The 22,025-nt window shown below is 33.1% G+C and overlaps 2 protein-coding genes across 2 annotated transcripts; one reads left to right on the top strand and one right to left on the bottom strand.

The window, feature by feature from the left end:
• Positions 1 to 300: 300 nt before the first annotated feature.
• LOC130640919 (uncharacterized) lies at positions 301 to 2,874 on the top strand. The gene has a single exon (XM_057447528.1). It carries the CDS (start codon positions 718 to 720, stop codon positions 2,110 to 2,112), a length of 1,395 nt encoding a protein of 464 aa, XP_057303511.1. The 5' UTR covers positions 301 to 717; the 3' UTR covers positions 2,113 to 2,874.
• An 8,340-nt stretch (positions 2,875 to 11,214) lies between these two features.
• LOC130640917 (probable glycine betaine transporter) lies at positions 11,215 to 20,111 on the bottom strand. The gene is made up of 8 exons (XM_057447525.1): positions 20,028 to 20,111; positions 15,700 to 15,767; positions 15,153 to 15,400; positions 14,854 to 15,004; positions 14,084 to 14,505; positions 13,370 to 13,573; positions 12,512 to 12,728; positions 11,215 to 12,403 (listed from the first exon to the last, which is right to left on the bottom strand). The coding sequence occupies exons 2-8, from the start codon at positions 15,762 to 15,764 to the stop codon at positions 11,476 to 11,478; spliced, it is 2,235 nt and encodes a 744-aa protein (XP_057303508.1). The 5' UTR covers positions 15,765 to 15,767; positions 20,028 to 20,111; the 3' UTR covers positions 11,215 to 11,475.
• Positions 20,112 to 22,025: the final 1,914 nt, after the last annotated feature.

The raw sequence follows: 22,025 nt of genomic DNA, 5'->3' as shown, positions 1-22,025 counted from the left end.
GTAAGCAAAAAAGACCCTTTGGCTGTATAATTTTCGTAACATTTTGTAATATAATAAAGCGTAAAACCAAGGTTATGTTTCTGTATACTAGATATCATAAAAAAGAAGCTCTGAGTAATCCAAAGCTGTACGTAAATTCCCATATCGCTAAATTGCTTTGTCAGAAATTTTGAATACATTTAGGACTTAAATTCTCAAAATTGTAATACTGGAACAGATAAATCTTTGTCTGTTCATAAGAATAATAGTGTAAAAATCGATAATCCTAAAAATCGATAAAAGGCAACCTGAGCATGTTAAATCTTGACCATTTTTTTTTTTTTTTTAATAAGTAGCATGCAGAGTAGAATGAGATTTTAGAAGTAATGCCGCCAAATCTACATCATACCTACCATCTTGTTGTCTGCCATTTTTAATTTCATTATTATTCACCAATACTTTGACACCTCTCACAGTTGTTTTTTTATGTTAGATAGTTCATTCTTCATTGAATGAAACAAAAGTTCTATTTCTGTTAGTAACACATTGATACGCGTGTTATTAATATTTATCCCAATGAATTTCATACACATTTAGCTATAATTTAAGTTGTGTGGTGTGTAGTCGACGACTAATTAATTTAAACGCAAGTGAAAAAAAGTTCGTAGGATGATATACCATTAACATTGCCACTATTAAACAGGCAACAATGTATTTCAAGAAAGGACGATAGCAAATATGTACTGCATATTGTTTATGATATTGTTCGTAACAGTGCTAGCATCAAATCAAAGCATCGATATCGTGTACTGGGAAATTAAGCCATATATATTCAGAAATGAAAACGGAGATATGGACGGTTTATTTCCAAGAATTTTTAAAGCTACAGAAAACCTATGCGCAAATGGAACACGAGTTTTTAAGTATGTCAAGAAATTGCCAGACAGAAATTCGTTTATAAATTTGATCAAAAAAAATGCAACTAAAGAACAGATATCAGCGTACGGAGAAAACGAGCTTAAAAATGTGACACTTCAAAATTCATTCTGGGTCCCGTTTTATGCAGATAATGTAATTTTAAACTCCTTATTAGAAAAAGCGCCGCTTATGAAATTTGCTTTTTTCACTTGTAGAAGTTTAGCAGTTGTTATGTCCCAAAGTAAGATATCATTGCCAGCAAAGATCTTGCAAGGTATTACAAGCTGTAGAAGCCTTATAATTTATTCCGTTTTAATTAGCATTATATTTGGCATAATTATATGGGCATCAGAAATGCTGTATGGAGGTGACTTTGGCAAGTCATTTATCACTGGAGCAAGCCAGGGAGTATGGTGGTCATTTGTTACAATGACCTCAGTGGGTTATGGTGATTTGGTGCCACGTTATGTGATTGGAAGAACCATCAGTGGTGTATGGACATTATTTGGAGTTGCCATGATTTGTGTCATGACAGCTACCATTACTGACAACATTTCTGGTACTTCTTCTCTAGACATATATGGAAAGAAAGTAGCTGTTTTAAGTGACTCACCTGAAGCACTGATAGCTAAGGATGATTACGAAGCTGACATAATAACAGCCGATTCACTGGATGCTGTATTTGATTTAATTCGAAAAGATAAAGCTGATGCAGCTCTAATAAATATTCATGTAGCGTCATGGAATCAAGATGACATTAGAAATCACAAACAACCGCTGCATGTTGTATACACCATAAACAAGCCAGTGTCAATAAATGCACTCTTCGGATTAAGCAAAACTGTAACAAGTCTTCTCAATTGCTCAACTTTTTCTGGATTAGACATTTTTACAGAAGCAGAAAATTCTATCGTGCGGTATTGTAAGACGATTACGATTTACCGTGGGTCAATAAAAGAATTTTTTAAAGAGAGCATCTATATGCAGATATTGCTGGGTCTCACGATATTTTTGGTGGTTGCTGGCTGTATATACGAAACTATAAGGATTACATTGTTCCAAAAGAACGTTGTCTCAAACGCAGAGTCTAAAACAGACGAAGAAATTTATCGTAATGTGTTAAAAACTTCATTTATCGAAATTAGGAAACTGAGCAAGGAGATTGATTATTTAAAAGATGATGTTGCATCAATGAGACGTGCACTGAACTGTTAAGAATTGGACAGTATTTATAAAAACTTAATTTGAAAAGATTTTTATATACCCTAAAATAAATTAGTCTTACTTTGTGATCTTACTTTCGAAACAATTTTGGTGCCATACTCGACACCCAGGAAGTAAAAATTTAATACAAGATAACTATATCACACACCCATGTCAACTGTTTACAACTGTGTAATGTAAGCGTCGTGTGTGTTCTCGTTGTCCAGACGTGTTTTAAATACAATTGCTCAATAAATCCGGTATAAAACAACACAGTTAAAAAATCAATCGTAAGTGACGGGTACGTGTAACTAACTGATCGTACATCCGGTTAGGGTTCAGGTTTGAGGAGAGTGTCAGATGGAACAATAATGATTCTTGTGACAGTGAAAATGATTGATCCTTGTGCTTACGGTTAGAGGATTATTAATAATTATTATTAATAATTTTATTTCTTTCGAAAATTTTACTTTTTTCGCCCATTTCGTGATATTTAATGGTCGCCAAATATTTAAGGCCCTTGAATATGACGAAAATAGTTTCCTCGAATTCTTTTTTTCTGGTAGTCACAATTTGCGAAAATTTAGCGATATTTTAAGATTGACTTTCATAGAGCCGTTAATTTTTTTAAAAGTAAGTAGCAATTTACATACTGAAAAAATACATTTTTGTTAGGGACAATATGTAATATGACAATATGTAACCCACGACTTTCGCGGCGGCCAATTAGTGACCGGAAAAATTAATTTCCGCGATGTTTCATCTGTTCACCTTGCGAAAATTAATTCTCAAGAAATACAACGCTGACTTCCAAAGGAGCAGTTAAAAGCTTTTCAAATTACAGTCATATTGTTGAGAGTGGATGGACAGGAATAAAGGTTTTTAAACTGTTTCCAATCGCATTAAAATTAAATGTCTACAGATATTAAATAGCTTTTCAGTGTGATATATTATTTTAGAATTTGTATCATTGCGGGACGGTGAATACATCAACATTTCGCACTGGCTATTTCGCTATCAACATTTAAAAAACGTACTTATAACTTTATTTGGAATTAAATAATTACTTGAAGCTTGGTACGATATGTTTTTAGATCGTTTTCATTTAATGGATGAAAATTCCACTGTTTTTTCTAAGTTTTTAATAATGTCTAGTTTATGTATTTTCGGAGACACTGATAAATTGTTTCGACACCATATATGTTCAAAAAGTATTAAACAATATGTGTACTATGCATCTACTTTAAAAAATAGATTTCAAATCTTGAAGTGCGGTTTTTTGGAACCATACCTCTCAAAGTCTTTGGCTATATTGGGTATTACTTGATGCTACCCCTAAAAGTCTATAATAACTTTCGTTAGGATTATCTTTAAACCTTTAAACTTACAACACAACTATATTTAATCGACGGGGATCACTCTGTATGTATTGGACACGTAATTGAACTGACTTTCCGATTTTTTCGGATTTTACCTGAAATCCGAAAAAATCGGAAACCCACAAATATGTCAATAACTTCAATGTGGCTGTCAGAAACTATAAATACAATGTCAAGATTTGCTCTAAAATTAAAGTAATTGAATTATAAGCAGATAGTGGTATTTTGGACAAATGTCAAGCTTCTGATGATGTCACAGAAAAAAAATGCTGCTATAAGAAAAACATATTTTTTTGAACATATTTTGTGACCACCCGGTCATAATATGGTCAAAAAACCCCGGACAATATCAGAGTGAAAAGTAAATTATTTATTAAAAAGAATGTGTACAGTTTACAAGGAGCAAAATTCACACATATTTCGTTTTATGCAGTGCATACCGTTATATAGTGTGTCAGCATGTGTCCACACATTTCCATCTGTTATTTCTGTCCTATTTAGAAAATTAGCTTTCCCAGAAAAATCTGCAGTGTGTAACGACACCCCAATTATTTGCTGAAAGTGAAATCCAACAGTTTGAACAATGACCTTTAACAAAAAAGGTGGTTTCTGCGCTGAAGAAAATAACCATAAAAAATGTTGCACCTATAAAACAAATTTACATTATAATTCATATGTGAACAGGTGATGTACATTTGACATTGGCAAGCAACTTAAAGCTAAACCTGGTACTTGAGTTGATGGAAAAGTTGCATAATAAGGGCTTAGAAGAAGGTCGAACACTTTGTAAGATCTTCAAACACACAGATAACCTCCCGGTGGTATAAGGTCCTATAGCTACATAAGAAACAAAAGTTAAAGAATTTTTTTGTAAATAGACTATTGCTGACGTCATCAAATTTTTAAAGACATTGATCTTCTTCTGCATTTCGCCTAAGCTAAGTGTTCACTGCCAGAAATTTGCGCAAATGATCATTGCTAAAAAGACTAATTCTTGTTTAAGTACCCGGTTATTTTTAAATTCTGTCGTAGATTTTTTTACGATAGAAAATGAAATTTTATTTTTAAATTAATTTATTTTTTTATGAAATTTTTCATAAAACAATGCATATTTGGTCTCAAAGTTAAACGAGAACACACAAATGTTTCTTTCGCTGCCCATGGTGATGAGCTGAAAAGAATTGATTCTCATGAATTAATTCTGGTGAATGGAAACAACACCCGACATGTGTTTGCGATAGATTATTTGCGAAAAAATTTGTTGACGATGATTTCTGTCGGTTTTAATGGAAGATAGAAAGCTACATAGTTTAAGCTGACATTCGTATAACTGCTATAACATATTATTTACTAACTCATTTGCATTGAAAGCACAGGCTATTACAGATATGGTTGCAATTAAAATCATCGCCCATACTAAAAAAATTGATTTCGAGTGTTTTCTTCGTAACTTTCTATTTTCTTTCCAAGTCCTGTTGAGATGCTTTTCGATCTATTCTTTTAACCAACGCTTGTGCCAACAAATGCTAAGATGAATTTAAGTGTATCAATGAAATCACCAAGTCTTCCGAACACAGTCGACCAGAACACAGGGTAAAAACAACTCCTCGTCATAAGCAGTAGCGCCTTACGATATACAAGAAATGAGAGTAGAATAGCTAAAATAGCATACGCAGATGTACCGAGAAAATTACAATAAATATAGAAAAAATGAAACATTGGAACATCAATTTTTATTAGTTCAATTGCATAACTATATATATACCATCACTATTATTTAACTCGTGGAAAGGTCCATCGGAATGGACTTGTCACATACAAAATACAACCATCATTACAGGGATAAGAAATGATGAAGTGTCACCTTCCAAAATTTATTAAAGAACTCCTATTACTCCCAAAGTAATGGGGGTTCTTATACTGAAATACGCAAAGTTGCCATATTTGGGTTTGTCGTCTTCTTTACTTAAAATATAAGAAATTTTGCTTCATGATATCATAAAAGCTTGGAAGATTGTATATCAGTATATGAGAAGTTCTTGACTGTCATGTAGGTATATTAAGAATCTTTTGCTTTTAAATACACAGATGTGTAATCTGTGTGTACCTAATTTGACATGTCTCCACTTAACATAAACAATGACCGCAAAGACGGTGCAAATGGCTTGTTTTGCAACAAATAACCACGAAAAACGATCTATCACCCGACTCTTTACAGCTTCCAAATGATTTTTAATATTAGAATCAACAAATGACCAGGTAATCAGAGAGCACATGAAAAGTATGGTTGCAATTGATACTACTGGATTGCAGTCAAATGATATTCTTCCAATTGTACATTGGCATAATATGTATCTAAACGTATTGAAGAATATTTAGACTTTGTGTTACAAGATAATGGCTATATCTTTACAATACCGAAATTTCTTTTTGATGTCGTAAGTACATTATCCAATTTTATAATCCTGCATTAACTTGCTAAGCATCCGTCGTTATATCAAACATGATTCGTGGTTACTTGAATTACGACAAAAATTTTATTGGTAATGTGTAACTATTTCAGTTAGAATGTGCCAATACTCTGTACTGTTTATTCGTTTTCTTTTACTTCCTTGTGGTGGGATTTTTAGTTTCTGATTGTAAAAAGATAACTGACTTTTTGACTGACTGATAACTTTGAGTAACTGACTTCTGCAATAAGCGTCTTCAAGAAAACGTCATTGCTATATATTACAAATTTTGTTCTGTTTACTTGTGATCCAAGCAGAGACAGATGTTAAAATCTAATTTTTCCGGCCTCAAGTTTTGCAAAATAATATTATATTACTGGCATATTTGCTACGCAATAATATCTTTAATTGACCATTTAACCCAGTACTAAGTGTTGAAGCTATCTACCACCCATATTTTAAAGGGTAAAATATGGCCAATCAAATCAACTACCCTTTTGGGATTATGCACGAAAACAAGAAAATCCGATTGTGAGGCAATTTTTCAATTTTATCGTTTAAAGTAAATAAAAATAGGATGTGTTAAAAAAATCTAGATACAGTTTATAAATTTTTGAATATTTACTGTGCAGTTTCTGCAAAGTCCATAGAGATTATAAGAAATTCTTACTTTTCACCATTTAAAGCTTGCCTTTCTTTAATAGATTTCACTTGAATCGCTGATGAATCTTTCATAACCTAAATAAAAAGTAGTTTGTTTAGAAACACTAATTTTGACACACAATTCACCACATTCTCAGATGTGAAGATGTGTCTCATGATACTATCATTTTCTCTCTCCATTTCAATTGAAACTTATTTCTGTCAAAGAAGATTTACGTAGTATATGGGATGAAAGGTTTTCTCCATATGTTCTGTATAGCGTAATATCTCGACGTTAAAGTCGTTACTTGATTTTTAACCAGTTTTGTACAAAATGTTCCTAAACTTTACATCTTATGTTCATGCTACTAAAATTACACATAAATTTGACTAACTCTAAAACTTTTCGAATTACACATTAGTTATTCCATGAACCATTACAGGTTAAAAAGAGGGTGGATAGGCTCAAAAATTTGCAACTTCGTCTGTTAATTTTTGTGTTAAAGAAACAAAAGAAGGTGACATATAGCTGTTAGAAGTTCTGATCGACGCCAAGAAATGAAGTGATCACTACCGTGACGAAGGGGATTTACTGTAGTTTACCTTGCTGCGTTGACATGGTTGCTTTAAGACTACATGTATAGGACAGAAACTAGATTAATCTTCTTTCAGTTCGTTTGAGAACTTTTTGTATTAAAGTATTAAACAGTTGTATGTCTCTAATCTGTTTCGTTTTTAGAATACTGTTTTCAGGTTTGTAAAATATAATGAAAGAATACATTCCATCTATAACTAACTAAAGATGTAAAGAGATATAATAGATAAAGAAGTATAAAAAGCACAAAGAAGTATAAAAACGAATCAATAACTGAAAGTTTCCATTACAAAAAGAATTATCTAAATTGAGTCACATCAGTTCAGAGACGGATACAGGATTTTTTTCTCCTTAGGCGGATTTGCGAAGCGAGCCAAAGCTGCCCAAAAATTGCGCGTGTTAAAATCAGATGGGGGTCTTGGGAAGCGCTGTAAGCCCCCTAAGTGGGGTCTTGGGCGAAGCTTTAGCTTATTTACCTATTTCAGCACTTCAAAATGCAGCAGACATGACACCTTTACAAGTCTATTTCTTACATTTTATTTGGAAAAAACAATCATAAAATTCTTAAATGAAAGCTAAATAATGTTTTCAGAAGAATTAGTGCTAAGATTAGCAAAACTTCTTCTTTCTTTCACATCCAGAATTTTTTTTGCAAGTTATGGGTGAATATAATAGCTTTTAAAAAGGCTATAAATTTTTGGAAGCTAAATTAAGTAAAAAAGACATAATTTTTATAATTCGGTAATGCAAAACACTATATGTTACTAATAAAATTTTTTCATATTTAATCTATTCAAAACATTCAATAACATGAAAAAGGAGGCCTTAAAGAAAAATAAGCAAAAAACAACATCACAAAAATGCATATGTAAATAGGCTTTATTTCATCATAGTAACAACAACATAAACAACAACAGATAAATGCAATAAAATAAAAATGGCAAGATTATATAGCTAATTAAAAACAACTTTACAACACAACAACCTACAAAAACGAGAGAATGAACACTGATTTAGTACAACATTCAGTCAATAAATATTTAGCCCTATTAGCCTAATAACAAGAAAACACTGTTTTTATTTTTTGGTAACTATTTCTAGCTCAGACTTTTAAAATGTTGAAACAAACTTGAAAATACCTTTTAGCTGTTATGCCATAATTACTATAAATACTTTAAATTTTTACCAAAACAAAATCATTCAAAAACAGATATCACAACTACATTATTACACGTTTTTGTGTCCATCTGGATAGGGTTGTAATAAGTATATATACTAAGTCAAGTTCGCCATGTTGGCAGAATCACAAACATTTTTTAAGTCTATCAGCAAGACAACTTCTTTAGTGAAAGTGTGAAAAACTTTTGTCATTTCATTCGTTAAATAAAGCCATGCCTTTTTCTTATTCGAATTGTATATAATTAGGACCATTTCCAGGAATTATTTCGATACGAGGCTCCAGATTTTACACCAAAACATCATAAAGTCTTGTCAAAGTTTACCTCCCAAAACTAGTGTTCTCTTCCTTGGCCTCGTGGCATGTTAAAAAGTCGTTTCAAAAGTGCTACTGCCAGAAGACTTGAATCTACAAAGTAAACATACAAAGTTGTTACGAAGTCAACAAATTGTTATATACATTACACCTCTACCAGCTACAAAAAATAATCAGCTGAAGTCAACAAATTGTTATATATACTACACCTCTACCAGCTACAAAAAATAACCAGCTGAAGTCAACAAATTGTTATATACATTACACCTCTACCAGCTACAAAAAATAACCAGCTGAAGTCAACAAATTGTTATATACATTACACCTCTACCAGCTACAAAAAATAACCAGCTGAAGTCAACAAATTGTTGTATACATTACACCTTTACCAGCTACAAATAATAACCAGCTGAAGTCAACAAATTGTTATATACATTACACCTTCACCAGCTACAAAAAATAACCAGCTGGCTAGCTATTCGATTTATTGTGATGTTATAAAATGTCTTGCTACTTAAATAAAAAAGAAACCCAAGACAACATAAAGCTCTTTTGAATTTGACACAAAGCTTTTTCAAATTTGTTGAAAGTGAAACCATAAACAGCTCTAAGTTCAATGGAATTAAAAGTAAACTACCTTAAAGCGTAGTCATCAAGTTAATGCTATTATTTTTGTAAAGTCAAAGCCTGCTTTTCTACCAAACTGCTTTTCTTCTGCAATCACAAGCGACACAGGGAATAAATTTCCAGTAATATTTTTTCTTTCTCGCGTGCAAAATTTTAACATCGTTGGTTTTATCGCTTCTTACAGCAGACTTTACGCGTTTCCTCATGTTCATTGCTAAATCCATGAATGGAAAGAATTGAAATAGGGAAATCTTAGCCTACCTTGGCGAGATTGTCATATGCAACGGTCAGCGAGTAATATAAACAATTGTCCTTGTAAGGTGGACTTTCTGTCGGCCTATAGAAAACTACCGTAAATTTACTCACAGTCGGCGAAAAGCACTCCACAGTCGGCGAGATGTGCTTCTCGCCGACTTTACCAAATTTTACGGTAGCCTATGGAGTCACTTGGAACAGACCTGAAGTATGAAATAGGACAAAATATTAAATCGGTACCGTAGCACTAGGAAAAATCTTACAGACTCGGCAAAGCACTGCGAAGGAGATACTGCTACAACATAATATAAAAAAGCGAAGTGAAAACGAACCTAAATGTAACGATTCTAGAAAGCGCAGGGAGGCTAAATTTTACCTTAGGCGAGTGCCGAGTTCGCCAATGTGTGAATCCGCCCCTGCAGTTAGCCTGTTAATCAAAATTAAATATTTATTTTGTCCAAAATTTACAATTTTACTACAACTGTCTCAAAGTTTTAAATATGAGCTACCCAACCTGTCTACAAGAAAAACTTGCTGAACATGACTTTCATGTAGAAAGACGTAGTGGAGTATTTTGTACTCTTAACGCAGAGCTGATCAGGCGACAGCGAGATTTATTATAACCCCATTTAGTAAAATGCAAATTGATCCTAAAGGCACGATTTGATAATTTTGCGCTAATAAAATATTTAGTGTATATAGCGGTTAGATTACATCTGGGAAACTGGACCGAGTTCAAGGTAAAGAAACCCTCCAAAACCGCTTGTTTATTTTTCTGACTATATTAAACTTAATTTGGATATTGGCATCTCAACTGCATGCTTGGCCTATATTCGCTACATTAAAACACATCGTGGCTACTAACTCACACTTTTAGCCTAAATTTGGAGAGAGGGATGTTATGTGGAGGGTTGTGGTGGACTACCATCTCAATGTGCTCAAAGAAAAAAGAGGACTAGCGTCAATACTTTTTAAATTAATCATCATTTTGATACTTTAAATGATATTCTATTTCGCCTGAATTCGCCCACTTTTTGTGGCGACAATTTGCACAGTTAACAGATTAACTTGACTTTGTGTTACAATAGATATGTTGCATATATACGTTACAATATATATATCGCCCTATGTTCGTTTTGTTTTCAATATGAATGGTACGTGTGTTTTCTTTGTTCTTTCGTTATGCATTGTGTATTTAACTTGTGTCGAATCGGTAAAACTTGTGTTGTGTCCTAATTATATATTTCTCAAAAAAAGAAAAAAATGAGATGTAGTTTCTTTGCGGATTATTTGATTCATTCTCACCCAAGAAGTGGGACAAAAGTGTAAAAATTTATCTAGTCTTGAGTTTCGCCTCTTTAACAAAAGTATCCAAGTCCGCCAAATAAATATTTGGTAACATATATTATTCATTTTTAGTTCTTGCTCATTTTTAATTAAGGCGTATTTATTTCAGTTTGAAATAGCTCTATGTTAAAAAAAGTTATACACACATTTTAATGAGGGTTTATTGTCATCCCTTGAAAACATAACACAATTAAGCAAATGAGCTGAAAGACGTTTATTTAGTTTTTATTTTTTAATTGAAAAAATTCTTTATAATCAATTTGGAATAAAATGCGCAATTTCATAGCTAACTAACGCACAATAACCGCAAAAAAAAAACAGATCATGTTACAGTGTGAAAAATATTGTACAATGCATACAAAGCAAATAAAAATACATTTATAATCCCTAGACACTAGAGTACTATCCAAGAATTAGAATAATATGTATTTTCCTTAAAAGTGCAAAGAGTGAAGATTCACTATGTCTACTTTACTACATATGTGGGTAAGCATATTCACCAGTCAATCAATATAAACAAAAATATAATATAGGTAAATTACAATAAGATAATGTAATACCAACTTTGAAATGAATGTAGGTCGAAACTTAGACATCCAATTCAACTTCTCCTTTATTTTGAACCTGTTCAGTAGAATTTATTTTTGTCATTTTCTGAGAATATTCTTCCGCGATGTACTGATTAACAGATATCGATGCATTGTTATTACCTCGGAGTTCGGTTTCGGCCAAAAGTTGCAGAACCACAAGTGGATAAATGCACGCTAACACAAAATCACCAAAAGGGTGACCTTTGATGTCACTGTTTCTCCGAACTTTGCTGCGACAAATAGCCACCAAGACAAAAAACCAGACTAATGAAACCCAGCCAAATATTGTAAGACCATGGCCTGTTGATCCTGTAACCACAAGTAAAAACCAAGCAAGAAAAGGCAAAGCAAATTTCAAGTAAAAAGACATTTGTTTGATCTTGTGTGAAGATTGTCTTTCTCGTATTTCAATCTTCCCTAAGAAATACCAAGGAACGATGATTGCCAACATCAAATGAGAAAGTAATGATTTTCCCTTATAATTACCATACGGTGATGACCACTCCATTTCCTTGACATTCCCTATGAACCATTCCTCTTCGTTATCTAAGACTTTCCATATAGTGTAACAGAAAAATAAGAGCATTAACACCCATGGTAACGACAGCAAAACAACCCAGGCAAAAATATCATCTTCGTAGTGTACTACAGCTGTTGCGCTGGCTCCTAATAGAATTGCCCAAACAAAACGTTGCAAAACAGGGGCATTTTCATTTCCATTTGAAGAAATGATATCAGCTACAAGAGAAGAACTATCAGCTTGTGTAGTAAATTGAAGAACTATTGCCAACATTGACAACACGTGCAAGAAAGGAAAATATGAAGTATCTAACTGATTTATTAAAGCGTAAAAACCATCATCTGGATTGCAATCTAATCTCTCACCAATGTGCATATTATTTGCATTCCATCGACTATTGTTAATTCTATAAAAGTAAATTGATAAAAATAATGCTGTTGCCAGTAACTTTTTTTGCATGTGTGTCTCTTTTTAGTTAAAAGCAAATTAGCAAAATTTAGCAGCAACTACCAACCTGTGGAAGTTTGAGTCGTACATGTCGCAAGTAATGTTTCCTTTCATTGCAGCGTATTGCATATCAATAGCCAAACCACCGAACACTGAAAACCAAACAAGTAACAATAGCGCTGGATAGAACATCGTATACTGAATTACTTCCCCAATTGTGCGACCTTTGCTTATACGAGCTGTAAATACTGCAATCAAGGGAGCTAACGATATCCACCAAGCAACTAAAAGAGAAAATTTCACTTTTGTGACAAAGTTTCATACATATGTTTAAAGACTAAGTGGATTAACTGGAAGTTAAATTTTGTGACTCGGTTCACTCGCGTATCTTTTTACATTTTGCATGAATTAAATTCCACAAATCGGTCAAAATGGAATATTTCGCGGATTTTGCGAATTGGAGGCTTATTCGCGAATTCGCGAAAAATTCTAGACGAGAAATTTTCTAACATTAAATAACTTGAGTTGGAATTGAAATAATGACTTGAAGTATGATATGTTTCTGGACTGGTTTCAGATAATGGAGCCAAATTCCACTGTCTTTCTGAGCTTCTGTATTTAGCTATTTTCGGAAACACTGATAAATATTTTTGACATTATATCTATATAGTGAAATACACGCTTAGTATGTATTAAAGGTTATTCTCGTTATTGATATAAGTCAGATCGGGTCTTAATAATATATGTACTAGGTTTGGTGCATATACTTTATGTATCCAGTAATTAAGATGGATAGCAAGGTCTTAATATCCCTTAATATTCAAGCTAAAATTTTGCTGATTAAAATAGGGTTAGGACGCAAGAGAATATTACCTAACTTATTACTTAAAGAAGCTCGAAAACCGTGAAATATAGCTATGCATACCGTTAAATATTGTGTCAGCATGTGTCCACATATTTCCATCTGTTATTTCTATCTTATTAGGAAAATTATCATTCCCAGAAAAAGCTGCAGTGTCTAACGACATGCCAATTATATGCTGTAAGTGAAATCCAACAGTTTGAACAATTACTTTTAACAAAAATGAGGTTTCAGCACTGAAGAAGATAACCATAAAAAATGTTGCACCTATAAAACGAATATACATTGTAATTCATATGTGATATATTGTCATTTGGCTCTTAACAAGAATAACACATTTAAATTCAGTTTTAGTCATGGAAAAAGACTACTCAAGTTCTCTGGATTTTTTCCTATTGTTTTGTATATTTTCGCAAGTTCATGGCAAAATTTTGACTTCAGTTTTTCTAATTTTTTGAAATTGATAATTTGACCTACAGACCGTTTATAATTTTTTTCTTACTTTTTGGCAAAATCTGGGCTCCGTCTTCTTACAAAATTTTTTTTTAAAACAGCGTTTACTTGTTGTTAAAGTTTAAACGAGGATACACGAATGTTTCCCCTTGCTTCCTGTGGTAATGAGCTGAAATAATTCAATCTCATTAACTAATTCCTATGAATAGACAGTTAACAGATGATTGAATACTCCTTTGCAAAAAAATGATGTCGGTTCCAATGGACATGTAACAGAATATCCAAAACATCATTCAACTAGTATATCATATATTATTTACTAACTCATTGACATTGTAATCACAGACAGCCGTCTTATGCCAATCATCAGGCCAGACACAACAGATATGGTTGCAGTTACAATCATCGCCCATACTAAGAAAATTTGATTTCGTGTGCTTTCTTCGTAACTTTCTATTTTTTGTCCAAGTCCTGCTGAGATGCTCTTCGATCCATTCTTTAAGCCAATGCTTGTGCCAACAAATACTGAGATGATTGCAAGTGTATCAATGAAGTCACCAAGTCTTCCAAACACAGTCGACCCGAACACAGGGTAAAAACAACTCCTTGTCGTAAGAGGTAATCCCTTACGATATACCAGAAACGAGAGTAGTATAGCCGGAATGGCATATGCAGATGTACCAAGAAAATTCCAGTGGAAAAGTGCAAGATTTATTGCGTTTTGAGCTTTTTCTGCCTCTCCATATCTAATTATAGAAAGAAATTGACATATTGGAACATTTTTAGCTTAATTGCAAAGCTTCGTATACTATCACTATTTCTTAGCCTGTGGAAAAATCCACTGGAATAGACTTTTCATAGGGTAAAGCTATGAATTACTCTGCGGGAGTGGGGTGGGGTGGGATTGATCCTAAATTTGAGGCACGAGAAATTTGAAACACCTGTATAAAACATTATTATTTAAATTATCTACTGCAGGATGAAAACGACGTACGAATACTCGCCGCGATCTGAATTTAATCTCCGATGCAAACATTTTAAACGCGAATAATATACAACCATCATTACAGAGATAAGAAATGATAAAGTGTTACCTTCCCAAATTTACCAAGGAACTCCCATTACCAGAGTAATGCATTATTGGTTCCTTCACCGAAAAAGAAAATTTGGATGCACTAAAACCAGTACAAAATATCATACTAAAATACGCAAAGTTGCCATATTTTGGTTTGTCCCCTTCTTTACCTAAAATTACAGTAATAAGAAATTTTGCTTCATGATGTTGTAAATACTTGGGAGATTGTATATCAGTATATAAGAAGTTCTTGGCTGTCACTTAGGTATATTAAAAATCTTTTGCTTTTGAATAAAATGATGTTTAATCTGAGTATACCTAATTTGACATGTCTCCACTTAACATAAACAATGACAGCAAAGACGGTGCAAATGACTTGTTCTGCAACAAATAACCATGAGAGACGATCAATAACCCAACTCTGTACAGCTGCCAAATGATTTTTAATATTAGAGTCAACAAATGACCAAGTAATCAGAGAGCACATGAAAAGTATGGTTGCAATTGATACTACTGGATTGCCGTCAAATGATATTCTTCCAATTGTACCTTCCCATGTTATATACCTAAAAGTATTAAGGAATGTTTAGACTCTTTATTTCGCGATATATTATGGGTTATATTGTGTCCTTACAAAACTTTCCCTTAAAAGTGTTAAATACATCATATAATTTAATAACCAAGCATTAACCTGGTAAAGAATCTCTCGTAATGCTGACCCCAAGTCCGCACTTCTTTAAATTACTATGAATCCGTGTATACTTAAAAGGCCTTCTTCACCTTGTGCCATTTTATTTTATTGCTTCAAGGAAAGAATGTGTTTGATGAAAAATTTCTGTAATAGTAATTTATAAAAAACTCTTACTTTTTGCGAATCAAAGCTTGCCTTTCTTTAATAGATTTCACTTGAATCGCTGATGAATCATCCATAACCTAAATATAATTTAGTTTGTTAAACAACCCTTAAGAAAATCAAGATGAACATACTGTTTGATACGAAAGTGTCTCTAGGTACATTTCATCTGCAAGAGCCCTGATTCAAATGCAACTAAATAGTATTCTATAGCCCGTGGATAGCTCCACGGCTTCCCACGTTTTTTTCTATTCCTATCCGTAGCACAACTGTATAATCGCGCAGAAAGAGATAGTGTGTAGCATCCTTTTAGGTATCACATAGATGTAAAGTTCTTGCCACCAGCTTAAATGACTTTCTGTATTTAGTGACAATAACTAATGAGATTCGTAACTGTAACGACGTCCGTTTATATGTTTTTTCCAAACCACAAATGGTATAACAATTAACAACCATAGAAGATATAGTCAGTACCCATACATTCCAATTTTCGATTTACACTTCCGTAAAACCCTTGTATATTTTCTTTTCTCCTAGCAACGTTTCAAATATTTGCGAATGGAGAAGATGTCACTGTAATGCCTTAAAAATATCCATTATTAAATTTTATGATTTTTAGAAAGAAGGCGTTAAAACAGGAGAGGTCTAAAAGTAAGGCATTTGCAGGCGCGGATACAGGGTTAGTCAGATAAGTCGCGTGACTAAGTGTAAATTTGACGAAAAATGTTAGCCAAGCGAATGATGTCGACGATCCAGGTGTTGCAGACGGAGCACGTTAAAAAATCAGATTGTAATTTATTTACGGCAAAAAGCCATGGTTCACAGCCCTCTCCATTTCGCCTATGGCGATGTTGACGTCAAAGTTGTGACGTCGCTACCATATAGACTGAGAGGGTTGCAAATTATAGCTTACAGATTTTGACTGATTCATTTTGACTAATCAGTCACTCAGTAAGTTAAAAATCAAATAGCTGTGGCCCGCAACCCTCCCCATCTCACCTAAGGGGCATGTGACGTCAAAATCGTGACGTAATTTTCACACTCTATGCGTAGTCCAACAATATGTGGCCCGCAGCCAGCGTAGAAAATTTAGGTTCCGTACTGCGTGGTTACTTATAACCTGTTAGGCTATAGTTTTAACTCCCATCCGTCAGGATTAGTCAAAGACTCACGCCTTTTGGCTTGGATTCCTTCCGTACTATCATGGCTGCTGCAGAATGTTGACGCGGGTGCTTACTGATTTATTTAAAGTGTGATAATGTTGAATCTGTTCGTAAAATGCAAAAAGAACTTTCAGAAAGTGTTTATTCTCGGACATTTTTGTTATCTGGGGATATTTATCCCTTAGTTGGTAAAAGTTTTCATCGGAATTCAGGTGCAGATATAAACATTCCATCTGAGGCGAGGTGTGAAGATAAAGGAATTATTGATTTAAAGTGAGAAGTATGTTTTTTACTCTTCAACACACCTTGCATTTATTTAAAGGTTTTCAGTATATTCGCAACGAAGAGCTAGTTGAGGGAGAGCTTTTTACAACAGACTATTAAAAACAAATACAAAAATATTTAATTAGCTAGCTATAGCTAGCTAGCTGGCTAATTGTTTTTGTAACATGAGCCTTGAACAGAATTTTCAGCATTGTGGAGGAGTTCTTTCTCAATTAATATTTGTGTTGTTATTAGAAGCAAGAACTGAATAAGTAGCTAAGGTTGGTGATGAAAAAAACTCTTTTGGCTATTAGGAAACAAAGTTTGTTGAGTGAAAGGTCATGGCAAAATATATTATTTTTAGATCCAATCCATCAGGAGACTGTCTATACAGCTCAGCATCGTTGGTATTGGTAGGTGATAATTCTCTTGTTGATGTTTTAATAATCATGACATCCACAGAACTTTTCTTGCATCCTTCCTGTTATTCCAATTATCCTTGTTTTCAATTTGCTTTTAAAAACCAAAAGGCAAATATTTTTATATCTGAAAAAAGTTTATTTAGATTTTCCCTTTCCCATATTGTTTGTGATATGACTCTTTCTCCTGAGGAGGCAGTTAAAGCAGAAGCAATCAACAACTGTACCCCCAAGACATGGTCTCCTTTTCTATCAATTGCCTTGTCAACAGTAATAAAGAGAAAAATTAATACGTTTTACCCACAGTTCGCTTGTTACGGTTTCAAACTCTCTTTACACAGTGTATATTGCCACGCCCATCTATTTTACCTGATGAAGATCAGTTAGAAACTTTATTTTGTTATGAAGGTATCGTTAAGTCTGGTGTCATCAAATCATTACGTTCCCCCTTGTTCCAGGTTGCAACTTTTTTAAGCGAAAGTTGCATTTTCGTATTTCAGCATGCAAAAAGCAGAAAACTGCCCTTCGTAATTCTTCTTTTAAAGTTCAAACGAAACTTGAGTTTAGCCCTTTGAATAAACAAATATATCTGAACAAATACATGGGTTAAGGTGTGTATGTATCATGTCACATGTATGTACATTTCATCTTCATTATTCTGATCTTTCCATATTCTTACTGTTTTTGTTATGATTGTGTTTCATTTTGCTGTCCATGGCCGGTGTGATCATTTGATTCACCTAGTCATGCTGATGAAGCCTGATATTGGCAGAAACAGCAGGAGTTTATAAATAATGAAATATATTCACAATTGTCTCACTTTATTGTAGTTAATCCCTGTTAATTTTAGTGCTTTTATCTATCTAAAATAGGATGTGTAAGACTGAGAGTTTATTCTTATAAAAAATGTTCTTAGGAGATTTTCTTATATGATGTTCTTAGCTTAGCGTTTTTTTTTGTCAATTTTATTAATAACTAGATAAATCGGAAGACAATTTTCGGCGATTTTTGTACCCGCTTACAGCACCCCCCAGGACCCCCAGCTGCTAAATTCAAGACTAATTTAAAATATTGCTGCGCAGCAGCAATATTTTGACTAAGTCTTGAAAAAGTCTAGATCCGCCCCTGATTTGATAAATTTTTTGTAATGCTTTTTACCCCAATGGAATACATATTTTTCACAGCAGCATCAAGCAATACCTACATCACCATTATTATCGTCATCGTCAGCCTATACAACCTATAAAACACTTTCTTGTACAAAGACACATTTTATAAGCAACATGAGACTGGAATCCTTCAATAAAGCAGCTTGCAAGAACAGCCGACCTGGTGTGGTCTAACTTAAAAATGCAACAAAAACTCAGTTCCAAGACCTTCCTTGTGAGAAAAATTAGCAAGTTTCACATAACGACGAATGTGAGTAAACTGAACAATTAGAAAAAACAAACTATTTGGGTTTTTGGTCTAACACGTGGCTGTCAAATTGCTTGTTGCTATGACAACCACCAGAAAATATAAAAATTTTAATAGATAGTAAAAAAATCACCAACTATAATTTTTGATAGACTTGTCCACATTAAATCAAATTTGGTACACCGTACTACGTCATGAAATAAACAAAATGGCAGCAATAAATTATCAATTTTTCTGTAACGTCATTGGAAGCTTAAAAATTTGTCCGAATTACCATTGCTTACAATTCAGTTACCTTCGTCCCAGTACGAATTCTAACATTTTGCTTAAATTTCTGACAGCCAAATAAAAATTACTTAACATATTTTTCGGTTTAATGCATGAAAAAATGCCAGAGGTGCCCCAATAGCGACATATTGTGATTTTTGGGTAAAAATTGAGAAAACTCAGAGTAATCATATGTCTAAAATTTACAGAATGATTATATATTTTCTTCTTCGACGGAATAGAGTAAAAGCCTTTCTTAAAACGTCTAACCTAAACGGTGGATATGTCAAAAAATTGAAGTTGTTTTCTGCGTGTTTTTATTATGTTTCTGCGAGCTTGTATTAAGTTTCTGCGTGTATGTAATATCATGATTTCCCTAACGTGTTCCTTACAATACTGCTATCAATAATGGTTTTGCAAAAGGTATCACTAACCCTACTATTCTGGGAAAGGGGTTAATTTGGTTATTGTTTTAGTTGGTGGGTACAAATTTGGCCACCCTTGTCGAATTTAGAGAAAGACAAATGGCTATGACTATGAAAGAAATAAGTTTAGATCAAACATCAATACTGATGTCATTATTGAAAGAATAGTTGCAATAACGAGATTAAAACTTTTCACACCAAGTTTTTGTAAAGAAAACAATGCGGTTGGTAAAATTATAACCAAAATAAGGTAAGCTGCAGAAACCTCTCAAATACACAACTAATTAACCACAATGCCTAATCTCATGCTAAACACTAATTACTTCATACATTAGAAGTGCCTGGAAGTTTACAGCTTGAAATTGTAGATAAATAAAATGATTTACCACAAGTTACTAGTTGGTGACATATAGCTGTTTTCTGATCGACGCCAAGAAATGAAGTGATCACTACCGTAATCGAAGGGGATTTACTGTAGTTTACCTTGCTGCGTTGACATGGTTGCTTTAAGACTACATGTATAGGACAGAAACTAGATTAATCTTCTTTCAGTTCATTTGAGAACTTTTTGTATTAAAGTATTAAACAGTTGTATGTCTCTAATCTGTTTCGTTTTTAGAATACTGTTTTCAGGTTTGTAAAATATAATGAAAGAATACATTCCATCTATAACTAACTAAAGATGTAAAGAGATATAGTAGATAAAGAAGTATAAAAAGCACAAAGAAGTATAAAAACGATTCAATAACTGAAAGTTTCCATTACAAAAAGAATTATCTAAATTGAGTCACATCAGTTCAGTGACGGATACAGGATTTTTTTCTCCTTAGGCGGATTTGCGAAGCGAGCCAAAGCTGCCCAAAAATTGCGCGTGTTAAAATCAGATGGGGGTCTTGGGAAGCGCTGTAATCCCCCTAAGTAGGATCTTGGGCGAAGCTTTAGCTTATTTACCTATTTCAGCACTTCAAAATGCAGCAGACATGACACCTTTACAAGTCTATTTCTTACATTTTATTTGGAAAAAACAATCATAAAATTCTTAAATGAAAGCTAAATAATGTTTTCAGAAGAATTAGTGCTAAGATTAGCAAAACTTCTTCTTTCTTCCACATCCAGAATTTTTTTTGCAAGTTATGGGTGAATATAATAGCTCTTGAAGGCTATAAATTTTTCGAAGCTAAATTAAGTAAAAAAGACATAATTCTTATAATTCGGTAATGCAAAACACTATATGTTACTAATAAAATTTTTTCATATTTAATCTATTCAAAACATTCAATAACATGAAAAAGGAGGCCTTAAAGAAAAATAAGCAAAAAACAACATCACAAAAATGCATATGTAAATAGGCTTTATTTCATCATAGTAACAACAACATAAACAACAACAGATAAATGCAATAAAATAAAAATGGCAAGATTATATAGCTAATTAAAAACAACTTTACAACACAACAACCTACAAAAACGAGAGAATGAACACTGATTTAGTACAACATTCAGTCAATAAATATTTAGCCCTATTAGCCTAATAACAAGAAAACACTGTTTTTATTTTTTGGTAACTATTTCTAGCTCAGACTTTTAAAATGTTGAAACAAACTTGAAAATACCTTTTAGCTGTTATGCCATAATTACTATAAATACTTTAAATTTTTACCAAAACAAAATCATTCAAAAACAGATATCACAACTACATTATTACACGTTTTTGTGTCCATCTGGATAGGGTTGTAATAAGTATATATACTAAGTCAAGTTCGCCATGTTGGCAGAATCACAAACATTTTTTAAGTCTATCAGCAAGACAACTTCTTTAGTGAAAGTGTGAAAAACTTTTGTCATTTCATTCGTTAAATAAAGCCATGCCTTTTTCTTATTCGAATTGTATATAATTAGGACCATTTCCAGGAATTATTTCGATACGAGGCTCCAGATTTTACACCAAAACATCATAAAGTCTTGTCAAAGTTTACCTCCCAAAACTAGTGTTCTCTTCCTTGGCCTCGTGGCATGTTAAAAAGTCGTTTCAAAAGTGCTACTGCCAGAAGACTTGAATCTACAAAGTAAACATACAAAGTTGTTACGAAGTCAACAAATTGTTATATACATTACACCTTTACCAGCTACAAAAAATAACCAGCTGAAGTCAACAAATTGTTATATACATTACACCTTCACCAGCTACAAAAAATAACCAGCTGGCTAGCTATTCGATTTATTGTGATGTTATAAAATTTCTTGTTACTTAAATAAAAAAGAAACCCAAGACAACATAAAGCTCTTTTGAATTTGACACAAAGCTTTTTCAAATTTGTTGAAAGTGAAACCATAAACAGCTCTAAGTTCAATGGAATTAAAAGTAAACTACCTTAAAGCGTAGTC

The sequence above is a fragment of the Hydractinia symbiolongicarpus genome, chromosome 4, assembly GCF_029227915.1.
Source record: "Hydractinia symbiolongicarpus strain clone_291-10 chromosome 4, HSymV2.1, whole genome shotgun sequence".
Taxonomy (NCBI): Eukaryota; Metazoa; Cnidaria; class Hydrozoa; order Anthoathecata; family Hydractiniidae; genus Hydractinia; species Hydractinia symbiolongicarpus.
This window is presented reverse-complemented; position numbering and strand designations above follow the sequence as displayed.